General features: G+C 35.7%; 2 protein-coding genes across 2 annotated transcripts; one reads left to right on the plus strand and one right to left on the minus strand.

The window, feature by feature from the left end:
* The first annotated feature begins 611 nt into the window (after positions 1-611).
* On the plus strand, positions 612-4,715 carry LOC136817606 (uncharacterized). The gene is made up of 10 exons (XM_067073932.1): positions 612-980; positions 1,158-1,429; positions 1,617-1,914; positions 2,041-2,161; positions 2,299-2,498; positions 2,643-2,927; positions 3,038-3,239; positions 3,374-3,461; positions 3,586-3,756; positions 3,929-4,715. The coding sequence occupies exons 1-10, from the start codon at positions 612-614 to the stop codon at positions 4,632-4,634; spliced, it is 2,712 nt and encodes a 903-aa protein (XP_066930033.1). The 3' UTR covers positions 4,635-4,715.
* Positions 4,716-10,223: 5,508 nt separating this feature from the next.
* On the minus strand, positions 10,224-12,145 carry LOC136817607 (uncharacterized). Its single transcript, XM_067073933.1, has 2 exons — positions 10,649-12,145; positions 10,224-10,250 (listed from the first exon to the last, which is right to left on the minus strand). The coding sequence occupies exons 1-2, from the start codon at positions 12,143-12,145 to the stop codon at positions 10,224-10,226; spliced, it is 1,524 nt and encodes a 507-aa protein (XP_066930034.1).
* Between the last annotated feature and the right edge of the window lie 10,838 nt (positions 12,146-22,983).

Below are 22,983 nucleotides of genomic sequence, written 5' to 3' on the forward strand. Positions count from 1 at the left end.
GACACTTATTATAGAAAAGATTTATGAAAATGCTTCTGCAGAAGGATATAACTAGTAAAAACATAAGCTTTTTCCGAAGTATTTATATAAAAACAAGCAACAAAGTATAAAAAACCAGCCATCATTTAAACACAAACACCACAATGTCTGGTTTCGCCAGCCATTTTCCTTTCCTTCAGCTTTCATTTTTTCGATTTCAATGTTTACAAATATTTATATACATGGCCTGCTTTACTATAGATAAATTTGTTGAAAACTTTAGACAACAACAAAGTAGAAAGTTTGACCAAGGTTTAGTTGATACAAGTAATGGCCAATAAACAAACGAAAGCAAATATACTATAGAGGATGAGAAGCTGGGCTCTTTCAGTCAATTTAACCATAATAAATGGCAAAAAAAAACAGATTTAAAAGCATTTAGTTTTAATAAGTCAAAATAATGAAAATAAGCGTTCGATAATTTGTAATAAATAAATATATATACTGTAACTAAAAAAGTCAGAAATGTTATAAGATTACGTCATTTAAGCGCGTGAATTTTCTATTTCACTTTCGATCTCAAAACCACAACAAAAACCACGCGTGAGGAGATTAAGAGATTATGATTAATGATGGCTTCAAATTACAATAATTACATTGAACGTCCTAATCATTCAAAGAACTATTGCCGTTTGTGTTTCACAGACTACAAAGTAAATCAGAACTCAAAAGAATGCAGGTTTAACTTATTTAAATTAAAAAAAGACGGCAGCGCTACCCTCAGTAAAAGACTGCATGCGATTGGCTTGATCGTCGAAGAGGACTCCGGCCTGTCAGAATCGATTTGCAGACCATGTGAATCAAAGATAAAAAAGTTAGAAGAGGCACAAAGAATTAAGGAGAGTTGGGTCGGGGTTAAGAGGAAAGCACCAGATAATGAAGAAGATGAAGATAAACAGCAGGTTATTGGAGGAAAAAAAGCAAAGATTGAAAACGAAAAGGTGACTATCATTATAAATCAATACAATATATAATTATTTCCCGTACACGGCGGCCTTCGGTGCAGTTCCCAGTAAAAGCATATATGAGCAGATCACAAAAATCTCAGTTCGGACAAACACCCTTGTTTTTATTGCTCATAAAAGTGAGTTTAATAACTGAACTGACTTTAATTTTAGAAAGAAGTAATTGATCTTGCTGACATTGATGATATCGCAAAGTCTTGCTACACCGAAATACCGAACGCGACCAAGGAGCTTGAAGCAGCTGATATGGAAAGTGTGGTAAACTTTAGTGATGTGGAATCCTGTAAAAAAGTTGGTGCTTTATGTCCGGTGCTATCGAGTGCGTTAAAGGGTGCGATGGGAGGGAAAGATCGGAAGTCAGGCGGAGAATCGGCAAGTGACCATGCGACACGAACTTTATGTTACGGCGCCATTTTTAAAGCAAGGTTGGTATTAAATGTAATGAGCGGGACAGCATATTTATTCGATATCTTTGTAACTATAATAAGCGGAACTAATGGGTTTCGAAAAAAACTATTCCTTATATTAATATACGCATAGGTCGGAACTTTAGCCTACGTAAAAGCCAATGATTATGCGACTTTCATTACATAATTGATTTTATTTTGAAAGGTACCCCAAAAGTTCTAACGTCGTCGCTTCAAGAAACGACCAGTTACTGATTTCGGCAGGTGCTAGCAAACGTTCTTTTGGGTGGTTTAGTAAAATGGGTTTATCGAATGGTTACAACACAGCTTTGCAACGCAATGGGGACTTTGGTGCGAAATTCGATACGGAGGTTCAAGCATGGAAAAAAGATATCGAAGATGATTATAAAGTGATATTGAAATTGAAGGAAGACAATGGTGTAACATTTAACGAAGCGAAACAATTAAGAAGACTCACTAACCCGGCTGCAGCTTTATTCAAGGTATAGCTGTCCCTTTGAAATATTTAAGTTTTTATAAATCGGCAGTAATCATAGTAACTCTTCTAATAAGTAAGCGGACACTATTTTTAGCAGACAGATTTAGTATACCCTGCAAATTTCTTCTAGATTGTTGGAGACAACCTCGACTTCGAGAAGAGGACTCGACACCAAGGAAAAAACAAACACAATGAAAGCATTCACTGGTTCCACTATATGGCTATTTTGCACAGAGTTCACCCTTCAAAAGGTATAAAGTATGCTCCGTTGTTTATCGAATGTTTTTAATTTGACAGGAACTCAAATAACTTATCTAGATTTCCTGTAAAGCGGATAACTTAACCAACTTCCATGACTTTAAAAGGGGTCTATTTATTACTTATTTAGCTAACAGAACTTTGGAAGAGTATCAAAATATGCCCATTTTCCCTGGATTGAACACACAAGACGTCTTATCTAAAACCTACAAGGTTCTCATTGCAAGAAGCATTGTCACATTTATGCCGTCATTTAAGTTCCTTCGAAAGAACGTATGTTGGCATATCCCTCATCCATTTACAAAAGAGATGTCAGAAAAATCCCAAGTGGTAAGTATTTGACAAAAGAAATATTTGTCCATTTTATCTGAATAATTATTTTCCTTAGTTTTCTGAAAGTTATTATTTATAATAAAAGTGAAATATTGATTTTTGAAATAGTATTTCTAGACAGTGTATTCTATTTTGATTCAGGTACCTCTTGGTCTCTCATTTCATGCTGAAAACTCAACCACTGAAATAATTCAAATAATTCGGGAAATACAAGAAAGCTATGTACCAATGATGGAGGTTGAAACTGAAAACGGAGAAACAACAAAACAAATCATTGAACCACTCTTATTCGGAGGTGATCAGTTAACGGAAGAGAGAGTTATTAATGCACAGCAAGGCTTTGTAGATTGTAGAAATGCTTACGAGATGCTCCAAGGTTTAAAACCAGCGTACGAAGACTGGCATTTGAAACGCACACTATACGAGGTGAGTCCGAATACAAATTAGTTTAAAAAGGTTATAATCACATAAATCTGAAAATACTTGAAATGAAAAAAATAATTATTGAAAATACTAAATTGATATTTTTCCAACAGGTGAAGGAAAAAATATTTCGTCGAAGGGATTCAGGAGCACAACATGGAACAACAGAATGGTCGATGAATGTCACTCACTCGACGAACGCAAAAAAAGGAGCCAAGGAGGATTTCAATGCTGTCAAAGAATTCTGCGATATCGAAACAGATTCACTTATTGTTGCTGCTGCTATGACTCATTTTAACATGAACAAAATAGACGGTATATTATACTCATGCTTCAAACAAAAAAATTAAAGTTATAGAATTTACGAATGTCACGTTTAACTTGCATTAACAAAATTTGCAAACAATCTTTGAAAAGGCTATTAAAATTAATTCGCAATCCTTTTTTAGACGACAACATTCCTAACCACGTCAAAAATGGATCTGATAAAGAAAAACACCAATGGCTACAAAATAACGTAGAAGAAATTTTCAAAAAGTAAGTTAATGATATAATGTATAGTTTAAAAATCTATAAATTCTTTATCTAATATAATACAGTTTTCTATTCCTTACTTTACCTTGGTGACTTATTAAAAAAAATATGTTACACGTTTTTTTAGATTCACAGTCATGTACAATGTTGAAATCACGCAAAAGAACGATCAAGAGGCGGAGGGGATAAAAATGTTGAAGTTTTACCTTTGTGGCAAGTGCGAGAACAGAAAAAAGATGATTTACAAAACAAAAAATGGACGAGACAAACATGAAGTCGCTAAACATAATTATGATAGGTAAATTAGTCTAGAAAAGTAAAATAAAACTAAAAGGTAGTAAGTCCTCGCGAAAATTAATCCCCTTAAGGTAGTTCTCCAAAACTGTTCAGAGTTCACAATGAGAAATATTAATTCTAAAATATCTTATAAGTAAAATAATGTATTAAATTTTCAATCCATATCTATTTAGAAACGCAACGGAATCAACCTCTGAACCTAACGAGGAAGATACAGTAGAGGATGAGAAAATGAACCACAAATTGAGCTATCAAAAGGCTCTTTTCAGCTATAATTTGTTGTTACGTTCGATCAACGACGCAATCAGAGAGGGAGATGGTGAACGTTTATTCGAACTGTATAGAGTTGCAGTCCTCTACTTCAAATGCTATGGTAGAAATAAATATGCTTATACTGTTTTGAAGTCTTTTTTTCGCATTCAAATGGAGCCAGCTGCTGCTCTAAGTCTTATTTGGGAGCGTTTCATCAACAAACATGGAATGAAAGGATATAACATCAGCATGGATCTACACATGGAGCATTTGAACAACTTTTTAAAAGAGCTGCTTCGAGACCTCCGCGGAAATGTCAACAAAGAAAATGCAGAAAGAGTATCAAAGGCTGTAAAAAATTTAAAATCAATCGTAGAAAACTTTGAAAAGGAACAAAAAATTAAAGAACAAAAATCGTCCAAAAATAAGGCAAAAACTTTGAATGATGTCAGACATCTTGTGACCCAATTTATGGAACAAAACATATTTGCTGAAGACCAGGAACAATGTCAAAGTTATGAATCATTTCCAGCTTTCAATTCAGATACACTAGCAAAACTAGATATTGACAGGCTCCTTCAATGGGGGAAAAGAAAGAAGGAAGAATTTAAGCTGTTGTATTCTTAGAGTATTCCATTGGAAAAACATGACCTTCGAATTTTCAAATATTCAAAAAATCTCGAAATTTCTATTTGTATTATTAATTAATGTGGGATATATATATATATTGTTCACAAAATTTTTCAAAAACAACAATTCAGAGAAAGGTATTTCACAATTTTTTTTTTAATCTAGCATTTGCAGGAATTAATTTTGCAATTTTTTTTTCAGAAACTGTCATTTGTAAAAATTTGCACACATTATCTCAATATTATCATTAGCAAAAATAAAAGTATATATTGCATTTTCTTTTCAAATGAAAGTTTCTGTAACAAATTCGAAAGCAATTCTTGTGAATGCTAGATTAAAAAAAAATGGTGATTCACATTATAAATGCTCATAATTTTTTAAGCTTCGCAGAAATAAGTATTCGCAAGACAATTTTTTTGGTCTTTATTTGCAAAAATTATCCCGCATTAATTAATACGAATAAGGCTAATTTAAAAAATAAGTTGTTGACTTAACAGTATACATGATATCTTGAAGTTTAAGGTCATCTTTTTCACGACATATTGTACTCAAGTTTTTAATATTTGGTTACTTTGTGAGTTTTTTTAATCTATTAAAAAAAACCTTTTAATAATAAAAACAATAAAATATAAATTTTTAAACAGTCTCAATCTCCAAGTCGATATCAATATCAGACAAATTTTCATAGTCTGAAAAAACATACTTCTCATCCTCTTCACCAGCGTTATTTTCAGTGGCAGTAACAACTTGTTCGCAATCAAAATATTGCAAGATTATTGAAAAAACTTTTGTTGCAACTCCATAATCAACAATGTCGAGATGATCCATTAAATAGTCTGCTGATTGTATGTAATCAAGTTTCTCTATAATATCAGTAATAAGTGAACCAGTCAAGCCAGTTATCGAAGAAGAAGGAAGATTTAAATTAGATTCTGGTTGAAAAAATTATGATGGTGGTCGATAAGAAGAGATTCGATTGCAGCTTTATCTTCAGGAGAAGAAGTTCGAATGGCGGTTTGAATTTCATTCATCCAATTTGAATTCACATTCTTTCTCAAAAAAATAACCATGTTCATCACCACATGAGCAAGAACGCGTGCAGACAGAACAGCAAGAGTGTCCAGGAAAAAGAGGCAAAATGTTCGCCTGATTTTCACTAAATGATGAAAACAGACCAGTTCTGAGACAGGTTTCCAATCCACAATAATCTTTCATTTTAATATTAGTTTCTTTATTAAAGCAACCAGAAAAAGTATATAAAATGCCATGACAGTTTGATTCACCATTACGTCCAGCTCGTCCAACCTGTTGACAATAGTTAACTAATGAATAAGCAGGGCCAAAATGACATACAAATTGCAAATTCTTAGCATTTATTCCACAACCAATGGCACTTGTGGCAATGATTACACGTGGTAATTGATTTTCTGAAGTTAATGTTTTCAGATATTTCTCTTTATTAAAGGGGGATGTATCTGCATGGTACATACCAATAAAAAAATTTTCAAAGTGTTCAATCTTATTCTTGTACAAGTTTGCACCAAGCTTGGCTTTGAATTGCCCAAATAACCAGGATACCAACTGCTGTGAGTGGCAATATATCAATACTTTTGGGCAGTCCTCCATTTCATTTACAAGCAAATTTAATAACCAATTAAAACAAGAAATTGACTTTGTTTTGATATCCACAATGGAAAGTCTTATATTCTTTCGATCAGGACATGAATAAATATACTTAACCGATTTTGAAAGGCTGCATGCTCCTCTTACAATATCAGTGAAGTCCATTTCTATAGTTGCACTGAGTGCTAGAACAGGAACTTTCTCACAACAAAATGATCGAATCTCTCCAATTCTTGAAAATGCTTCTCTGAAAACATTTTGTGATGAAGTTGATGAAGAAGAAACACCCCTGAACAAAAGAAAATGAGGACAATTTACTTTATTCCCTACCTGGCCTACCGTAACCTCTCAGAAATTGAAAAAAAAAACAGGTGGTTAGTAGAAATGGTTTGCATATATGTGTATGTGTATGCATACAGTAAGTAGTCCAGAAAAAGTGCCAAAAAATTAAAAAAATTCTATGCTCTTACCATGAAATTTTATGAGCTTCATCAACAACAACACAAACAACATTCTTTCGCAAATAGGATGATGACAAGAAATCCTTGACAGATGATGAAAGCCATTTTTCAGGAATACCCAGAATGATATTGTATCCATTTGACTTCAGTGACTCGAGATCATAGCACATATCTAGACTGCAGGCTTTAATCCCAAGGTACGAACCAAGTTCCTCAGCTTCAGCTATCTGGTTTCGAATGAGGGATTGCAGCGGTGAAATAACAAGGACAATTGGTTGGCTTTTTTGTCCAATTTGAAGACATTTGTAAATTGCGGGCAACATTTGGTAGATCATACTTTTTCCATAAGCGGTTGGCAAAATAGCAAGGGTATCTTTACCTTTCACAATGTTTTCAATGCATGCCATTTGCTTACTCTTCAGAAGGTAATTAGAGTTCACTTTCTTGATAATGCTGTCAGCAATTATTTCCAGATTCGATTTTGGAGCCATTTGAGCTTTGAAGGCATCAACTTGGGCAGCAGCCATATCTCAGGTATATGGGTATGATGTATATAATCACAATATATCAAATGGAGTCAATCAAAGGAAATGTTGTTATAAAAATAACAGTTGATAGTTTTATGATTGATTGTACGTTTCGTCAAGAGTGGAGCACCCAGCAGCATCAGCGACCAACCAGTATTTGGTTTGAATTGTTGTTATAAAAATAACAGTTTTTAATAAAGATAATCACCACTATTTCGCTTTATATTCGATATAAGACTGAAAAATTATACTTGAAAGAAGCAAACTGCCTTCAGTCGATTCAGCGCCAGTGTTTGTTTACAAAAAGTGCGCCATCATGGAAGCAAAAAACTTGACATAAATTTTTGCGCCGCCGTGGTTAGCCTACCTAAATATAATTTTATACCAAAGTCGGGATTTTAAATATGGAAGATAAGGTCACGGAATTTGTGTTCAATTTCATGAACACTCAATTGGACCCGTCTATCTACTGAGCAAGGAGTTCGAGAAATCCGGTGAAGTGATATACGGGATTCCTGTCTAGGGCTTCCTCTTACATGCCAAACGAAATCATCATTTTTTAAATTCATTTTTTTCGCCTTTTGGCACATATCTTTAATAATTTTTCTTTCGTTGATGGTGAAGTCGTCTGTAATGCTAAAGCCACCAATTTCATTGAATCGTTTCAGCTTATGCAGATTTTGCATTATCCGTTCCTTTTCCTCTATACTTTTTAAGATCAATTTGATTGGACGCCAATGTAGCCCTTTTCTGTTTTCTCCAATGCGATGATGGTGGGACGGTTTGATATCTTGGACGCCAATGTTACCTAGTATACCTTCAATATCTATTTTGTCTTGTTCCTGTTGTTCCTCTTTGTTATCTACCTCTAATTCCACCATTCCATGTATAATAATATTTCATTTTCTTGATTCGATGTCTCTTTCTTCATTCTTGTTTTCTTGTTGATGTTCTCTCACTGCTGATTTGAAATTATCCTTGTGTTTCTTAGTTATTTCAGCGTACGTTTCTTCTGATGTTTTTTCTATGTAATTCGTCGTTTGCTTTATTTCTTCTTTTATAATCTGCTTGGTTTTTATTTCAAAGTCAGCCATCTTATTGGTTAAGATGTTTTCGATATCGTTCTTAAGGCTGCGGTTCTCGGCTAGCTGGTTTTTGAGCTTTTTAATGACGTCGTCCTTCTTCTCAATCTCCCTCTGCATCATATGATACGAGTTCTCACTTATTTTACTCATTAGAGATCGTGTTATCCGCACGCAATTCTGAAATAGATATTGTTCGTTATAAGTGTTGGCAAAAATTTGCAGCTGATAAAGCGGTAATTGTGTGCACTCGTAGTGTACCATGCGGTGGTATTTTCGACATTTTAGACGGTTTTGGTCATCGTCATCTGAGCAAGAGGTGAGAGTGCATGTTTGGTTTTGTTTAGCTTCTTCAAATGGTTGTTTTTCTTGCTTTTTGTCGGTTTTTTTCGTTCATGTTTTTGATTTTGCTAAATTCCAACCATTTTTGAAGAATTACACAAAATGAGTGTTGACTAACTGACGTCAAATAAAAACTGATATAGCCCGGCTTAGACTTTATTCAGCCTTTGTTTTGACATTTCAGGCCCATCTACATTTAGTGATTTTAATTCCTGCCCGGGTTTGCCCATCAAAGGTTTTTGTCTTTTGTTTTGTGTTAAATGCTTTCGAAAATGCTTTTTTTCCCGCTTTTTCCTGGACGGCATATTTAACGCGAGCGAAGCGAGACAAAAATCTACTTGCAGATTTAAAAACAAAGAATTAAGTCACGGGGACAGTACACAATCCAAATATGGTTAAAAGATAAGCCACCTAGGGGAGGACTAGAGTCAAACTTTGAAGGTTTTGTATTCAGACTTTGAGATTCATTTTCTTATATTCTATCGTGCTTTTAAGCCACCTTCAACATCCAAAGAACTTTTAGTGCGTTCAGCTACAGCTTAACCGGCGTGCGACGCCGCGAATTCTTTTCTGTATACGGTTGGAAATATCTTTTAATGGTCGGCAATATCTTAGCGCGATGGTCGGAAATATCATTTGACGATCGGCAATATCGTTTGATGGTTGAAACATAAAAAACTTAGAAAAATATAGCCGCATTCTAAAAATTTCAAAGGGCGCCATTCGAAACTGCATCATCAGCAAATAAAATTTCCAAAGATAGTAGCCAAGCTGTGCATTCTTTTTCTTACTGTACGAAAACACACAAGTTAAGGTACACGTTTTTTCTGGTTAAATATTTTGACTTTTCCATAGAGAGTTGTTCATTTCAAAACCTGAATGAATCCTTTTGACTATTTTTGTTTGGTTTGATGTTATAATGGTTATAAAACACACTCATCTAGGTGGTATTTTAGGATCCTCTCCACCACACACACATCACGATGATAGATAGATACAATCTGTAGAGGCAGGCAGGCTGGACACAGATTAAGGGTTGGTTTGGAACACGCACACAATAATGTATTGAAGTTGATTGATGTATTGTGTTGACAGAGTTCAAACTAAAAAGTACAAAATGAAATGATAAATATTTTGAACTAAAATGACAAATCCTTGACTAAATATGACAAAATATCCTAAATATCCTCAAAATGCTCGTGATAAACCTCTAAAATCTATCAAAATGTGAACAAATCATAGAGACAAAATGACAAGAAAATATGACTGAAATGAGCTAATTCCAAAGGAAATTTTTAGGTAAATTCTATAATTGAAAATTGTACTGAAAATCCTATGGTTATCCTAACTTATAGAGAGGCAATGAGAATCAAAGTCCTAGACAAAACCACAGAAAAACAAAAGAACCAAAACTCACCGGCTGGCCTATGAGTGTGTGCTGTGAAATGCCATGCCAATAATTCAGTGAAAATTGATGAATTATAACTTGAAATTCATTGACTTAAATTCCAAATTTGTAAATTAAAAATAGTGACTTTTCTCTGACTTCCCTCACATACATCCTTCTACAAAGGTGTTCTGTCAGAAATGTGAAAATCAGAAAACGTGAAAACTCTCTGATCAAAATTGAAACAATTAAAAATGCGTAAAAAGATAATTGCTTTATGCTAATTATAAGAAAATATGTTTTCTCTAAGAAATATGCGATCTTTTTATTAGATCAAAGTTCATTAACACGAAGGTAAAATGATTTTGTCCATTTTATAAGCACAAACATTACACTCCCCCAATGGGAAAATCATTTTGAACAAGCCAAATCAACATAGGCCATTTCACAGTCGCAAAGCGTAATGGGTAATCAGGACCACTGCGCGCTAATAACGACTTACTATTGGTCCAAAGTTTTGAAAAAAATTGAAGATTTTTGCGTCTAGCCAACGGGAAGCCGTAATGGAGGCGCAATCAGTCCTGATTACCCATGATCCATTTCGACCGTGAAATGGCCTATACAATGCCATTTGACCAAGTTGAGTCATTATGTCAGACTCGTCAACATGATGGATAATAACCAAACCACGAACTGCTCGTTTGGTTTCACGAAATACGTTCTCTGTCACGTTTTTGTATCGTATGGCTTTACGTGCAACACCGTCGGTACTGTATTCAAGATTAGTAACTTGACCATACGTATAATCCTTTGATATTGCTGAATCAGTTTTCGTAAAGATGACACAATCTCCAACGTTGATGCTATCTGTCTGGTACCATTTTTGTTGCTTCATCAATTTTGGAACGTGGGTAATAAGCCAAATCTCGAACCAAGACTGATAGATCTGCTCATTTGCTTGTAAGATTTTTGATGGATTGTCGGTGTATATCACGTTTCCTTCAGGACTTCTATCATTGTTTCTTCCTAGTAACAATCTATTTGGAGTTATCAAGTCCATGCATTCGAAATCACCAACGATGTTACCAAGGGCAAGTGGTAGGTTATTGATTGTATTTGCCATTGTCGCAGATAACGTTTCCCACTGTAGGAGGGACAATTTTTCCTTGTGAGCGATCTTCTCAATAGATGCATTGATTTCACGTATCTTTCTTTCCACTTTCCCATGCATATAGTGTCCCTGTACAGGACACACTTGAAATTCGACTTTGTGAAGCTTCATCAGGTTTGATTGGACATCTCGAATGTTGAGGTTCATCTGTTTGCATGCTTTAACCAACTGACTCCCTTCATCACAAAGGAGCTTTTTTGGAAACCCTCTGTCACATGCAAATCTTGTGAATGCCATGATGAATGATGTTGCTGAATAGTCATCCATTGTTTTGATGCTGACTGCCGAAGTTGAGCAACAACACAAAACTACAAGCCAGATTTTGATAGTCTTCCTTTTGTTTTGTGGTTGATAAGCCAGGTAAGGTCCTGATAGGTCGATTTGTGAGTAAAAGAAAGCTGGTGCTATGGTGAGATTATATGGTGGAACTGGTCCCATTGCAATTTCGACTGTACGTTTCATCAGGTATCTGCACCGTTGACATGAATCGAGACTTCTGCCATCAATGATGTACACTTTCTGTAGAACAAATCGATGAGTTGTTTCAACACCAGAATGACGTGCAGTAGGGTTGTTCCAGTGAATGTCCATGACAATACTGTATGATACAGGAGAGTACCTATCTAAAACAGGCACACAGCAGGTTGATGAGCTCAAGTCTTTCATGACTTTGGTGAATCTTCCCACGATTGAGATGCTTTGATCAGGAAGTATACGACCAGAATACTTGAGTGTTCCATTTTGTTCTCTTGCGATATTTTCGTACTTTGATCTGTTGGTGAACTTCTTGATTTCAGATGTTCCTTTCTGAAAATAGTACTGCTCTGCTGATGATAACTCCTCTTCAGATAATTCCCCATTAAGCTTTGGTTTTGCTTTGCGAAGATTGTTGCAGTAGCGTAAGATGTATGCCATGATTCGGATGACTTGATGGAATTAATGGTGATTTGGATCCAAGATGTAGGAAGAGAACTCGTATCTCTTCTTTATTTCGTCACTGTTGAGGCTGACGTGCACTTCAATGTTCCTGCAGATTTGTGTTTCCTTATTGACGTCGGATAACTCTTTGTTGGACAATGTGATTTCTTCAACACGCTTTGCTGGGAATTGACTCTTTTCTTGTTTCATCCAATCGAAGCCATTGATCCAGAATGATTCTTGACTGACATCATTCAAAGTTGCTCTTTTCCTGGTTCCTATATCTGCAATCATGTCACTGGATTTTACGTGCAACCAGTCATCTTTACTTGTGAATCGATTGATCTCAATGACACGACTTCTGACCCATTGTCTGAGCACTTTTTGATCGTTAGTTATCCAATAGAGGGATACTTGGCTGTCTGTAAACTTTGTTGCTGATTTGAAGTATCGTTTGAGCGATCGTTGAACAACTTCTCCAGTGTGAGTAGCCATTAGAGATGCATAAAGTTCAGCACGTGGTAATGTCATGTCTTTTGGTACGAGTTTGGTTCTTGAAAATGATAACTGGCAGGAATAATGACCATTCTTGCGGAGAAATCGAACGTATATGCATACACAGATCAATGTTTTACTTGCATCTCCGAATTCCAACGTTTCGATGTCAAGCGATACAGCATCGATAGGCACGATGGCACGTTTGAATTTGATGTTTCCAAGTTCTTGCATCATCTCGAAATGTGATATCCAAATTGGTCGTAGGCTATCTGGTATGGTATCTTCCCAAGTCAATTGAAGATTGGATAACTCTCGTAGATCAAGTTTCATAGCAGCGATAAGTGGTGATAGCTTACCAGTAATGTCGAAAACTTCAGCCACCTTTGATGCACAGTGGCGACGTGTGAGTACTTCTGGGATGATATTGGTTGCAGCTGAACATTTCTTTCCTCTTCTCTTTGGTGAGAAGTTCAGTTCTGAGATTGAGATCGAAACTTCATCAGACTTTGAGTACCATTTCATACCACCGACTGCCACTGATACTCCATCGTCAGTGAGGTGTGATGGTGGATCTGCGCCGGATAAGGTGATTCCTTTGAGCTTGAAGCCTACTTTGGATGTGATAACTTCTAGCTCGTCTGCTCGTTTGCATGCTTCCTCTGTGTTGATGTCGCCAGAAATACAGTCGTCGACGTACACATCCTCCTGAAGAATTCGATTGGCAGCTGGATATTGATCTTTGAAGGTTTCGGAAACTTGACGCAATCCACGTTCAGCCTGGTTACCGCTGGAACATAATCAACAAAACCAAGATCTTGAAGTTTCTTCTCTGACGCAATGATGTCATGCTTGTCTTGTTGATTCTCGATTTTGTTTAACTTCTTAATTTGCTGCTGGTACACTTTCATAGCAATGTCCTTGTTTGGGCTGAGTCTGATGCTTGGATCCTGAAGCAAGGGTAAGGTTACTGTCACAGTGTTGGTATTGAGGTCGAGTTTGACTGATTCATTGATCAGCTCCTGCTCTGCTTCCTCCCTGATGCTGATATCTTGTTGATGGTCGGAACTTTTGCAGGTCGAGCAGGATCTGCACTTGATGCATCTATATGTAATCTCTGATCCTGTTGATTCTGAGAGCTCGAAACGCTTGTCTTTGCTGAGTAAGGATAGCATCTTGACTTGGACTCCTCCTCTTGCGATGAGGTATTGGTGATTGAAGAAACTCAACATCTGGTTATGACTGAAAAATGATTGGTGTATCTTTGTGAAGATGTGATGTGGGCCTCCGATCACTCCACGTCCTCCATCGGCGTTTTTGAATGCGGATTGATAGATACCAAGTCCTGATGGTAGCTGGTAAATGAGCTTGGGATGATATCGTAAATACTTGACACCCAACATCAGGTGAGTGTCTCCTCCAACGACGTGAGCTGGTTTAGGAAGTGTGACATCTGATATGCCACTTGAGCTGAATGATTGCTGAATATCCTCCATGACTTTATCCAATGGGTAATGAGGAAATGTTGCTGTGATCGACTTGATACAGATGCCGGAAACCAAGGCTTGATCTCCGTCACACAATGGTAGTTGTAAACTGTAGGTACCAAGTGTTGATAAGGTTGTTGATTCACCAACACCACCAATTTTGATCGGTGTGGATGATATCTGGGTTGCATGGTTACCAAGTTTGGCGATTGCTGACTCCTTGATGATTAGATCACTGCAACCATTGTCGTAGAACACGTTGATTCGTTGGTCATTGACGACGATTGTTTGAAGTAGGTAGATTCCTCTCTCATTGACAGAATCTTCCTTGGTTGATGTCTCGTGGTTCGATAGGAATGATGCATGGAAGGCGATGCCAATCTCCTTGGCATGGGTTGGAAGTTAGTTATTCTTCATACAACGCTGCTTGAATTTCTCCAACAGATCTTGGTTGTCTTGAGTGGATTTGTGTTCCTCGCATACTAGCACATGCTTTCGAACTTGTTTCCCCTGATGTGATGGGTGTGAGCAAGTGAAGTGGCGTTGACACTGACCATTCTTGTGACGTCCTGATGAGGCATCTGCTCCGGGATATAAACATTGATAGCAATATCCTTTCTTCTTGAGTAGTGCAAGCCTGTTTGCTGGTGTCAGCTCGGCGAATACTTTGCATGTAAAGTACTGAAGTAATCGAGAATGTCCTGGTCCATTTGTGGAGACGTGATCATCTGATCCATCAGGGGTGTTGTAGATTGAACACAACAATTCTTTTGAGTCGGCTAAATATCCCCCATGTCTGGGACCGTTCTTGTCCTTCTGTCCTTCTTGTCTCTTCTTCTGAGGGTTGTTGGTGTGAATCACTAGTTTCTGTTGTTGAAGTCGTTGTTCTTTCTCCAAGAATTTGATGAAGCGAAGCCAGGTGGTTTTGGGTGAAAGGACTTCGTCAGAGATCGATGATAACCAACGGGTTAAACGACTATCTCCAATCAGGTTGTAGATACGATTCAGGCCATCTCCATAAAATAAAGACTCCTCTGCTAGTCGCATCAGTTCTTTGATGATGTTGATAATTGATGTTGTAGCTTGGATGAGTTTTTCGGGGTCCTTGATACGGTACAGTGGGTCTTTATCACTCAGCATTTAGAGTTTCTTTGTGAGAAGACATCTGGTATCTCCATAGGCTGCTTTGAGGGCTGTCCATATCTCGTCTATGCCTGGGATGTTTTTGACTAATGACAGAGCTGGTCCTCGAAGGAAATTGAAGGTCTGGTAGCAGCTTTGTTGGTGTTGTCTGCAGATGGATTTTGTTGAATGTCGATTGAAAGGTGTAAATGTCGGTCTCTGAAGCATAACCAGCAAATTTGATGTTCAATTTTGATTCATCAAACGAGCGTTGTTTGTAGATGTCTCTCTCATCGACTTCAGTTTTCAAAAGTTTCAGGTAATCAGAGAAACTCTTGGTCAGTTCTGTGTAGCTTTTTCCAACTTTAGTAATATCAGTGACTAAAATTTTGTCAGTAACATGAGTTTGTAATAATTGTTCGTATTTGTTAGAAACCTCTTTTATCTCAGTGTTCATATTAGAGGAATCCTTTTCCATTTGAACAAGCTGAACGTCGGTTTTCGTATCGAGTTCAACAGTAAGCTTGCAATTGATCTCCTCGATTTTGTGTTTGAGATCGGCCACGGTGAATTTCATGGCGGTTATTTTGGCGTCATCATCTTGGTTAGCACGTTTGATACGAAGTTGTTCGAGTTTGAAATTCCACTCTTTCGCTTCCTTGAAATAGGCTTTAATTGAGTTTAGGGTGATTGTTAATAGTGCGACAAATTTCTCATCATGAATTTCACTATCCATCAGATGTTTACGGTGTTGTCGAAGAGTGTTGCGATGTTCAACCAATTCGTTGACGGCGATGTCAACATCTTTGGTCGCACAGGAATGGACTGGTGTTTCGTCTATGATGTCATTGACATGTTCAATTGTCAATTCGATTTGAGATTGAGCTTCCATCGTTGAGTGATGTTGCTTGATTGATTGATTTGGTTCAGACGGCTTTGAAAACTGGTCTGAGTTGATCCGAGTTGAGGGTGAGGATGATTGATCCTGTTGAGGTGGAACTTTCCTTCCGGTCAAATTATACGTCCGATAGTCGAAGCGAGAAATGTTCCGTCGGGGTCGTTCTGACATGCGATTAGGATGGTAAAGGTGCCCGTTTGAATGTAGAGGCAGGCAAGCTGGACACAGATTAAGGGTTGGTTTGGAACACGCACACAATAATGTATTGAAGTTGATTGATGTATTGTGTTGACAGAGTTCAAACTAAAAAGTACAAAATGAAATGATAAATATTTTGAACTAAAATGACAAATACTTGACTAAATATGACAAAATATCCTAAATATCCTCAAAATGCTCGTGATAAACCTCTAAAATCTATCAAAATGTGAACAAATCATAGAGACAAAATGACAAGAAAATATGACTGAAATGAGCTAATTCCAAAGGAAATTTTTAGGTAAATTCTATAATTGAAAATTGTACTGAAAATCCTATGGTTATCCTAACTTATAGAGAGGCAATGAGAATCAAAGTCCTAGACAAAACCACAGAAAAACAAAAGAACCAAAACTCACCGGCTGGCCTATGAGTGTGTGCTGTGAAATGCCATGCCAATAATTCAGTGAAAATTGATGAATTATAACTTGAAATTCATTGACTTAAATTCCAAATTTGTAAATTAAAAATAGTGACTTTTCTCTGACTTCCCTCACATACATCCTTCTACAAAGGTGTTCTGTCAGAAATGTGAAAATCAGAAAACGTGAAATCTCTCTGATCAAAATTGAAACAATTAAAAATGCATAAAAAGATAATTGCTTTATGCTAATTATAAGAACATATGCGATCTTTTTATAAGATCAAAGTTCATTAACACGAAGGTAAAATGATTTTGTCCATTTTATAAGCACAAACATTACACAATCAATACCAAGTTGTCTCCCATAATGGACTAACCAATGAATATATCGATTGATTACCTATTGATTATTGATCAACAGTAGATTGATTGATCATTATAGATCATTTTTATCATTAATTGGCTTTTGTTTGTTAATGGACATGCCAATCGATTGATCATTTAAGAGTCATCATTAAATTGGTAATCGAGCTCGTGAGAGCCCAGTCCTAAATATGCCGAGTGTCAATTACTTATCAATTATCGAAATCAATTAATATTTAGTCCATTGATAGGGCAATATGCTTATGACATAGAGGAAAAATACAAATTTTCATCACACCCTCTTATTCTAACCTCTCAGAATTACAGGAATCTGATTCGTCGAGAAGTATTTTGAGGAGTACAATTAATGAATATCCTTCAGACTCGAATAAATTAAAATTTTTCCTTGTTACTTGAGTGATGAATCTTTCTTGCCACACAGGTCTACTGAGAATTATTATTATTCAAGTCGAGCTCTTTGAAAGCGAAGATGTCACAAAATGAGGATAATGAATTCTATCTATATGTAGATCGGCTACGAATAATGTTTGACGTTTACCGTAATCTTTTTCCTCTCAACTCAATTTCTATAATTATGAATTCCAGTGGCGTAGCCAGGATTTTCAAGGGGTGTCGCAAATTTCAATTTTCAAATGGGCGGTTAGAGGGCGGTTGTTAATATATAACGCCCAAATACTTCCAAACAACCGGGGGACAATATGGGCTGCAGATCCCAATACCTGTGAACCCCAAACACAGGCCACGTTGCACGTGGTTAACCGGCAACTCACCATTAGACGAGTTTACCATTTGTTGAATGGGTGGCAGAGCCACAAATTTGATCGAAAATATTCAAAGAGTGAGTGTCTCGTTCGTAATAATAGCTTGTGGTTTCTAAAAGAATGATATTGCCCTTTGGGAAATTCTTTTTGTCCTAGGGAAATTCCCGGACGAAACTAAAATGGTACCGCTATATATTACTCTTTCTCATATGTACTATTAGCCTAGAAATCTAAGCTAGTTTGATTCAGTCACTTGGATAAATCTGATGGTTAAGTTGTGACTGAATAACTAGCTTAGGGACAGTAAATTGGTAGCTTATCAACTGACAAAAATATGAAATCACACCACACACAGAACATAATATCAAAACATTATTTAGAACTTTTTATTTTGTCTTTTTTTCTATCTTCTGATTGGCTCTTATTGTAAGATTAGATAAACAAACTCTCCGTCTTACAGTTTATGCGCTCCGTTTGTAAAATATAAAATGAAATTCTATTGTAAAGTGTGCCGATGGAGAGTGAAGGAAAAATTTGTTCATTTTTTTCAAAAAGTTATGCTCGTGTTATATGGAAAAGTCAACAAGAGACAAATTCGTTTTTTGAGTGATAATTTTGTGATTTGACATAAAAGTATTTTGTATGATTTTTACAAAGCTCATCATAAAAATAACCTTCAACAAAATAAATAAAACTTACTTTAGACTAGCAGGCTAAAATACCGTATACAAAACAATGTAATCAATCCCCCCCAAAAAAAACATTTTCTTGAGTCTTGATCTCGTATAGCTGTCACTGAAAATAAGCACCGACAATTTTATGTTCTTCGAAAACGAAAGATGTCATTGTCTGTAAAATCGAGCATAAAGTCTCAAATTCATAAAACAACAAGAAACCACAACCAGTCAAAAACCAAGAACTGTCTATCATCTATCCATTACAGTATAATACAATATCATGTCATGCAATCCAATCAGAATACAGAACTACAGCATAGGATCTGTACAAGTACTCTCTCTTATATATTGCCACATACGATAGTCAATGTTCAATCACAAATCTTTACTTTATTATTTGCCATTCTGGAAACAAGCAACTTTTGCTTAGGGACAGTAAATTGGTAGCTTATCAACTGACAAAAATATGAAATCACACCACACACAGAACATAATATCAAAACATTATTTATAACTTTTTTATTTTGTCTTTTTTTCTATCTTCTGATTGGCTCTTATTGTAAGATTAGATAAACAAACTCTCCGTCTTACAGTTTATGCGCTCCTTTTGTAAAATATAAAATGAAATTCTATTGTAAAGTGTGCCGATGGAGAGTGAAGGAAAAATTTGTTCATTTTTTTCAAAAAGTTATGTTCGTGTTATATGGAAAAGTCAACAAGAGACAAATTCGTTTCTTGAGTGATAATTTTGTGATTTGACATAAAAGTATTTTGTATGATTTTTACAAAGCTCATCATAAAAATAACTTTCAACAAAATAAATAAAAATTAGTTTAGACTAGCAGGATAAAATACCGTATACAAAACAATGTAATCAATCCCCCCCAAAAAAAACATTTTCTTGAGTCTTGATCTCGTATAGCTGTCACTGAAAATAAGCACCGACAATTTTATGTTCTTCGAAAACGAAAGATGTCATTGTCTGTAAAATCGAGCATAAAGTCTCAAATTCATAAAGCAACAAGAAACCACAACCAGTCAAAAACCAAGAACTGTCTATCATCTATCCATTACAGTATAATACAATATCATGTCATGCAATCCAATCAGAATACAGAACTACAGCATAGGATCTGTACAAGTACTCTCTCTTATATATTGCCACATACGATAGTCAATGTTCAATCACAAATCTTTACTTTATTATTTGCCATTCTGGAAACAAGCAACTTTTGCTGTCTTTACGACGAATAATAGCATTCTTTTTTCTTCATCAGTTCAATTCTTCCCAAAAACAAGAGAAGCACTATCAGGTCGGGATCAGGTCTTGAAAATTTTTTCTGATACAGTATTCCAAATATATCTCTCGGCTCTCTCATGGTAATAGTCTCACATCATAATATAATCGAAGAAAGATCTTACATTCAATGAGTCCCATCCTCTTCTACTCGTTTTCTGATAAAATAATTATAATTTACGGTCACCGACGAGACTTCTTTTGTTCTGCTAACAATTTAACAAAGAGGATAACAATAAATATTAAAGTCGGTAGCCGTGTCATTGTTTTTGTGCAGACGATGAAGGCCAAAGTGAAGAAATATTTCTTATTTTACGGTCCCGGAGCTGTCTTCATTTCTACCGAGCTCTACTAAGCTAAGGAATCGCAATACTGAATTTTGATTCGGTGCCGTAAATTTATTAAAATCTAAATATCTCCGCCAATTTAAAACACCGCCGCCAATTGAAAACCGCCCATTGAAGGCGACGTGATTTTCTAAAAAAGCCGCACGCCGCGCGTCGTCCTCTTACCAGCGCTTTTTATTTCTTGTCTTTCAAAAACTTTTGCTCGTCAAAAAAGGGTGTCGCTTAGTCTTCAGGAGCGACACCCTAGTTACGCCACTGAATTCCTCTAAAGTAAACAAAACAAAGATCAACTGGAAAGTGAATGTCAATCAAAATGGTAGTGTGATCACATAAAGGACTATTTTGAAACAACTGACTGAAGTAGTTTCAAGTTTTTTTAAATGAATTAGACCTTTTTTACAAATATACAAATATTTTTTCTCTGATTTTTTAACTGAAAAAACTTTTAATGATTTTCTTTATTCAACTTAAAAATGTTATTAACCATTTGAGAATGATTTGCTTGTGGTTAGATCATGATAATGTTTAGATGACCCACTTCATCTCTGCCGATTTAAAATGTTTGTTATTAACATTTATCTTTTTAGAAGCACAAGTACATTCTGAGTCTGAGGCTGACTCCACTTTGACATCTACTGATGATGAAGTGGCAAATATAATTAAAGTTGTTCGCGAGCGCAATGTCTCTCAAGAATGTCGAAGCGAGTAGAATATTTCAAAAGCGCCAAGGAAGAAAATATTCTCTGACAGAGAAAGCAAGCCATAATGAAAAATGCAAAACATCAACAAAGGAAGGAGTACAGTATAAATACAGGCCGTTGGAATTTTCAAAAGATAGATCTTCAAAGCTGTTTTCAAGCCATTCGAGATTCAACCAGTATGATTCAGAAGTCTTCATAATACAAGAGACTGATACAGAGGCTGAGGGGGATGAAGTTGTAGAAGAAGTGCTTCCAGCAAAGATGGCGACTATGGTTGAGTTGTTTAAACCAAAGGCAGAACTGACAGACATCATTTGTTTATCTGACACTGATAGTAATTCTTGATTATTTATTGTATGTAACCTTCTTCAGGTGCCTTCTTTCTCATCTTCATTGTTATCATTTATCTCTTGATCATTTGAAAACAGAAAGCCTAATTTTAAAGTTTTTTTGTTTTATCAATTTTTTTTTCGAAAAATAATATGTCTGAGATGATATCAAAATCTAACTCTTTAGAGCGTTGACTGATGATTCATTTTATTATAATTTACACTCTTCTTTAACTTTTTGGTGGAAATCCTGAAATATCCTTATTTATCTTAAGATAAGATCGAAATTTAATCCATATTTAACATGTAATGTATGCCTGGAGCATAAAATAGGATTTTCATGAGATTATTGAGCGTTACTGGGGTATCATTGGTAATTTACAACTGTAAGGCATTTTTAGGTTCAGTTGCTAAATTCCATGATGGTGATATTTCTACTATACTCTTAATATTTTGGCCAATATGATCATAAAAATTCTTATAAAGTATTTTCTTATAATAAAAGCGTATAAATCATATTGATAGCTTTATTGATTTATGACATTGATCAATATTGATTGATTGGTTTACGATGTTGTACAATTTAATGATTCAATAAAATTATTGCAATAAATAAGGATAATGGGACAGAGTTTTCAATTTCTGATATGCATACTTTTATAATGTGGGAGTTGGTTGGAGATTGTTTGCACTATAGCATCCATTTATGATCTTATAAAAATATCCAAATTTCGTTTTGCTTGAATATCCTATGACATTTAGAAAAGGAGACCGACCAATGGCCAGAACTAGTATACTTCTTTGATGAACTACCTTCAATGTGTAGACAACTGGTAGCAAATAAATAGCCTGTCAGGTTAAGCTTTCAATTGCTTTGGTAGCCCAAAAGCCAGTTAATTCTCGGTAGCACAGAGTTATTTGAATGACACCACCAATAATGAAAATGAAATGGAACATAGCTTTAAGTTTTTCACATACTACATAATGAAAATCGAGACTTTGTCATTTCTCAATTCTTTTGACCAAAATAAACTATTTGAATGGAGACCACTGCTAGCACATAGATAGCCTTTATATTTCAGTACAAATTTGCTTTGATAGCCCACTAGCCAACAAATTCTATGGCAATACATCATTCTTGAATGAGAAAAGGGAATGGGAAGGAATTTTTACTTTGTGACATGCGCACTTGATATACATAAAGTGAGACTTTGCCAATTTTCGATTCTTTTTAATCGAAATGATCTATTTGAATGGAGACCACTGGTAGGACATATATAGCCTTTATATTTTAGTACAAATTTGCTTTGATAGCCCAATAGCCAATAAATTTTATGGCAATAAATCATTCTTGAATGAGAAAAGGGAATGGGAAGGAATTTTTACTTTGTGACATGTGCACTTGATATACATAAAGTGAGACTTTGCCTATTTTCGATTCTTTTTAATCGAAATGAACTTCTTGAATGAAGACCACTGCTAGCACATATATAGCCTTTCGATTTTAGTACGAGCTTGCTTTGGTAGCCCATTTAGCCAACAAATTCTAATGGCAATACATCATTCTTGAATGAGAATAGGGAATGGGAAGGAATTTTTACTTTGTGACATGCGCACTTGATATACATAAAGTGAGACTTTGCCAATTTTCGATTCTTTTTAATCGAAATGAACTACTTGAATGAAGACCACTGCTAGCACATATATAGCCTTTC

This window comes from Clytia hemisphaerica, unplaced genomic scaffold, assembly GCF_902728285.1.
Source record: "Clytia hemisphaerica strain Z4C2 unplaced genomic scaffold, Clytia hemisphaerica genome assembly, whole genome shotgun sequence".
Lineage (NCBI taxonomy): Eukaryota > Metazoa > Cnidaria > Hydrozoa > Leptothecata > Clytiidae > Clytia > Clytia hemisphaerica.